The following is a 5,128-nucleotide window of genomic DNA, read 5'->3' as shown; positions in this document are numbered from 1 at the left end:
CTAGAAGGTTACTACCAGGTTTGTAGATGCAACGATCTGGCGGAGAGTGAATGGAGAACCGGGGTTTAAATACTGCAGTGCTGATGAGTTAAAGGCTGGCAGGTTTGAGCAGTCAGACAGGTGAGGAGGTAATCAAGGAGAGTGGGAGGAGTCCAAACACACAGAGACACAGGGAAACCAAGGAGGAGAATACTACTGACTATAACAGTATCTCCAAATCTTTAGTCTTTTCTTTCTTCATAAATCAATGCTATTGCTATTGCATTTTACAAATATTTATGAATGAACAGTATTAAAACCAGTGCAGTGTCATTTAAAAACACTTTTTGTTTTTTCTTTTCCTGGAAAGTAACTAATTAGTTTTGGAGATACAATGCTTCTGCAAGAAAGTCATGATATGCAGCTCCAAAATGGCCCAAATTAAAGAAGTAACACATTATAAAATAAATAAATAAATTGGACTAACTGTGAGTAAGTAAATGAAGAATAACTTGTAAATTACTCAATAACCTCTATGTTATTATGAAATTCTATGTCATAGGTTTTAGCCACGCTGGAAAATGGTCCACCACTTTTTTCAAATTTTCTCCAGATGGCTTGATGGATGACTTTGGTGATCTCCTGGCTTTTCATTCAGCAGCACCATCTCAAAATGTGCTTTTTTTCCTGTGACACTGGGTCTATACATGCACCAATAGTTGTGTAAAGCACTTTGGATGAAAACATATCCTCCAAATGTTTATACACAGCATGTGGAACACCAGTGAAACAAATATTCATTGGTCACACATCTTCTAAACACTGTTTATCATCTTACTTTCCATTTGTTGAAGCAGAAACACTTTAGAAAGCATGAATATAAAAATAATTCATTCTGTAACCACTGCAGCAAATTGATTTTACACTTTCAGCTTACATACAAGCACTCGTGTTATTTACTTCACATAATGGGTCTCAGTATTCTTGTGGAGATGTGTCAGGGCCACACAGACATTCCTACACATTGTCAACCACTTTCACTTCACACAAGGTCAGCCCCGGATGTATTCGGCAGCGTATCTGCATTCATCACATCTCCATTCACAGCAAATAAGCAACCTGCGGGGCCGCCGGCAGCACGCTGTCACTCTCTACACGAGACGTGAGATTTGTTCTCTCGTTTTGAACCTGATCTGTCCAGCTAGACAAGATTTGCCTGCAAATGTAAGCCAGTTTTTTAGGTCATGTTTGAGAGCAGGTTTCAGGTGTCAGTTCTGGTTTTCTCCACACTTTTTTAATTTGCTTTAAAAAATTAAATAAATGCAACTGAGGCAAAGGGGGGTGAGTGTAAGTTCATTTTACTTTCAGCCCTGGCCTTGGAGGAGCCAGCACAGCAATTGTGGAAAAGACTGAGTAAACATGGAGACAGATGGAGGGGTGGAGGGAAGAAGAGAGCAACTGAGAAAAGGAGGGAGGGAGGACAGGAGGTTTGGATAAGGAAGGAGATGTGGGTCAGAATAGTTCGTTGTGTGCAGACTTCATAGGCACAAGGACACCATCCCCTTCATAAAAACACACACTCAAACACATACAAACACACACACACGGAGAAGGCCACATGCGAAATCAATGGAAACAGAAACAAATTCAGCAACTTCAACCTCTGCACCACCTGAATGTAATTCAGGCCCTTTATGTGCACACCAGCTTTAAAAGTCTAAATGTAATTAAATCAATGTAAACATAAATTTGTCTAAATTTCAGAAATATATACAATTTCATGTTTATTTTTGTCAACAAAACAACTGTTGTGTCTTTTCTTAAGTGCTTCACTAAAATCCTCCAAACAAACAAAAACATTTAATAGTAAAGATGCATAAGGTCACAATTTTCTTTCTGTTCTGTTTGTAAAACAGATGCGAAGAAGAGAAAGCCTTTTCCAGTTCATAGTCAAGATCCTGTTAATATCCTATTTTCTGCATCCGTGAGCATCCATCTGATCACTCTTATAAGCAGGTTCAGGAGGCGAACTAAGAGAGAGCAGGTCTGGGTCACCAGATTTTTACTGTTGAGTCCTCTGTCGTCCAAAGTCTCACTCCTACTTTCTTATTCTCCAGCTCCTTTGTCTGCATCTTAAATTGTTCTTTATCCAGCAGGATTACCAGTCTCATTCCATGTGTGTTTGGAAGCTGTAGTCTTCTATGAAGAGTTCAAGGACACCAGCTGGTGAAAGGATACAGCATGCAGTGGACAGTCTTAAACCTGCAGAAGACAAAAGTGATGAATAATAACGTGGGATACTTTATTCTCTATGTTTGATGCAGTGTATATTGTAATCAGATGGGGTGAAAATACACATGCTTAAATAAACTTGAGTATCATGATATTTTGTTTGGTGATATTGTATTGATTCCCAAAAACACTGTATCGATTTCTGTGTTTAAACCCCCAACCGAAAGTGCTGTGATAAATACAAATGCAACCAAAAAGCTTAAGTTTCCCCTTTTATAGTTTACATCAAAACTTCAATATGATTTTTCACAAACATATTGTAGATAATACTGTAAAATGGCTTCCTCTCTCATGTCATCAGTCTTGACTTTATAGCAACTAATAATTACTGTCAATAAGTTGCGTCTCAAAAACAAACAGGTGGCAGCTGATTACATGTTGAGATATTTTTTCTAAGGTGACAACAACAGTACGTCAACCATAAATGAAGCAGGTCACTGTTTACTGACTGTGGATAACGAATAAATTACATCTCCAGTCTAATACATATTGTACATGCATACAAGGTTAGTTAGTTATGTGAAAATATATTTCATTAAGCTGTAGCTCATTAACTCCCCAAAACAGCAATCAAAATTATAATGTAAGAAAAAAAAAGGGGGGGTTTTTGGCTTGTATTTGGTAGAAACAGTGAAAGAAATGAGGGGAGAGAGAGAGAGAGGGGGGATGAGGTGCAACAATGGTCCCAACACTGGACTCAGACCAAAGACATCATGCTTACATTGTCAAAGTATTAAACCCATAGGCCACCGGGGATGTCAGAAATTACAGGTTAGACATCAATAAGTACAACTTTATTTAACCAGGAAAGTGCTTTACTAATTTTTTTTTTTAAATGTCCTGACAAACATATCTGGAAAATTAAAAAAAAAACCTCAAAGTTTCTCAGCACTAATTGTACACATCGAAAAACTCAATAAATAAAAGTAACAGAAAAGTCCATATATTCTATAGTATACACAGTGAACTGGAGTCTGCCGTGTGTGTTGCAGGGAACATCAAGTTATCTGTGACTTTGTATTGTCCTCTATCAGCAGCCAGTAGAGACTGCGACAGCCCTGATACAGATGAATCTGCTACTACAAAAAAAGAGAAAGCTAAAAATAGTCTGGCAGAAGAATCTAATGAAGATGTCATACAGTAATAACAATGTTTATGCTTCTTTATGATTTTTTACCTCCGGCAAGGAGATTATGTTTTTGCTCCTATTTGATTGTCTCGAATCTCAAAAACTTGTTAAAAGTTTTAAAAGGAAAATTGATGAAAAATAGGCCATGGACCAAAGAACAAATTACTAGTATTTTTTAAGGATCCTGAAAGTTTTTAACAAGGATTTCACGACATTTCACAACGTTTCTGCACTTTTGGCCTTGAGAGAGTCTCTTATATCTGCTTTTATGTTATCAAATGTTTTGGGCGGCACTTCTAGACGATATTGTTTTGCACAGTTTTGGTTTGATTTTAATGAACTTCGTAACATTGTGAGATATTCATTTTTTGGACTGAGTGTCCTTTTTAGATATTAAGTGCTTGCATATACAATATGCAAATGTCTGGTAAACCTTTGCTCACAGGCCAGAAACTCTCATTAACCCCACTTTGTGTTATGGTACAGCACATAACTATTACATCTTGTCCCTCACAAATTGCTGCACTGTGACTGTCCACACAACTTTCTTTTTTCTTTATTTTTTCCTATCATTTATAATTGACTGCATATTTATATGACAAGATTTATTCTTACGAACCTGTTCAGCGATGCTAAAATAAGACATGAAAGAAAGGCTCTGTTTAGCAACCTGTCCAACTTTGTTTGTATAGGCAGATAAACCTTTGACCTGCTCCTTTAAGGCTGCCGCAGTGTTGAACGTAACTCTGTGCGACACCAGTGGATGGAAACAAATGGAAAGAGCTCACTGAGGAGTGCTTGTGGTGATATGTTCTCACAGCTGGTGATGGCATGGACTGGGAAAGACAAACACATCTCTTGTACCATTGTGTTACATCAAATTGCTTTTATCTCTGACTGAACGGAGAACAAGATGAACTGGAGCTACAGGGGTGTCACGTCTTCAGGTCGGTTCATCTGAGCAGCAAAACTGAGTGCTGGGGATTTCTAAAAGCAAAGTAACTCGTAGTAAACAAGCAAAATGAACTATTCATGTCATCAGTTTTGAATATTTATTACTATTTTAGACTTGTGCCAAATCTTTGATTTCTCGATTACAGGTTTATACGTGTTTATTTCCACATTTGGACATTCAAGATTTGAAACAAAGTAGCATCTAATTTTATTCCACGCAAAAGTTTTTTTTTTTTATTGTACCACTAGTGACAACATGATCTCCAGTGATATGAAATAGAGCAGTGTTTCTCAAACTCCTGGTCCGCACTTCCAGTTCCTGTTTGGAGCCCCGATTGCAGTGTTTTCAAACCATCAATTTTACCTCTGCTTACTATCTTGTGCTCACATTTTAGCTTGCAACTAACCATGCATGTATGCATGCGCTACCTGCATGAACGAGACTAAGTAGCAGACTCATATTGACACCAAATATTACAGTAAAGTTTATTTTAGGTGCCTGTGCTTGTTTCACATACTAGGTTGCAGGTCTTAATATGTATGAAACCTATATCACTGACTGAAGGTTGAACAGTTACAAACAAACTACACAAGACAGTGTGGACAGAGATATGTTGCTGATATGTCCTCATTCGTGAATTAACAGAGGCAGAGACAAACCTGGAGGGGTCTTCCTCCTTAGAGAATCTTCCTTTAACCTCAATGCTGTTCATCTTGTTCTCAAACATCCCATAGCTCAGAGTCACCTGCAGTGGAAAGACACACACACACACA

General features: G+C 37.8%; 1 protein-coding gene across 1 annotated transcript in view; it reads right to left on the bottom strand.

The window, feature by feature from the left end:
* Positions 1 to 837: 837 nt before the first annotated feature.
* mfng (MFNG O-fucosylpeptide 3-beta-N-acetylglucosaminyltransferase) overlaps positions 838 to 5,128 on the bottom strand; it is a 29,309-nt gene continuing 25,018 nt past the window's right edge. Inside the window, exons 7-8 of the mRNA XM_035660615.1 lie at positions 5,015 to 5,100; positions 838 to 2,241 (exon numbers count right to left, since the gene is read on the bottom strand). Coding sequence (XP_035516508.1) covers positions 2,190 to 2,241; positions 5,015 to 5,100 — 138 coding nt within the window. The 3' untranslated portion in view covers positions 838 to 2,189. The remainder of the gene's footprint in view (positions 2,242 to 5,014; positions 5,101 to 5,128) is intronic.

This window comes from Morone saxatilis, unplaced genomic scaffold, assembly GCF_004916995.1.
Source record: "Morone saxatilis isolate NCDOM2014 unplaced genomic scaffold, NCSU_SB_2.0 Contig17, whole genome shotgun sequence".
Lineage (NCBI taxonomy): Eukaryota > Metazoa > Chordata > Actinopteri > Moronidae > Morone > Morone saxatilis.
The sequence above is the reverse complement of the archived record's forward strand: the minus strand, read 5'-3'. Positions and strand labels throughout refer to the sequence as shown.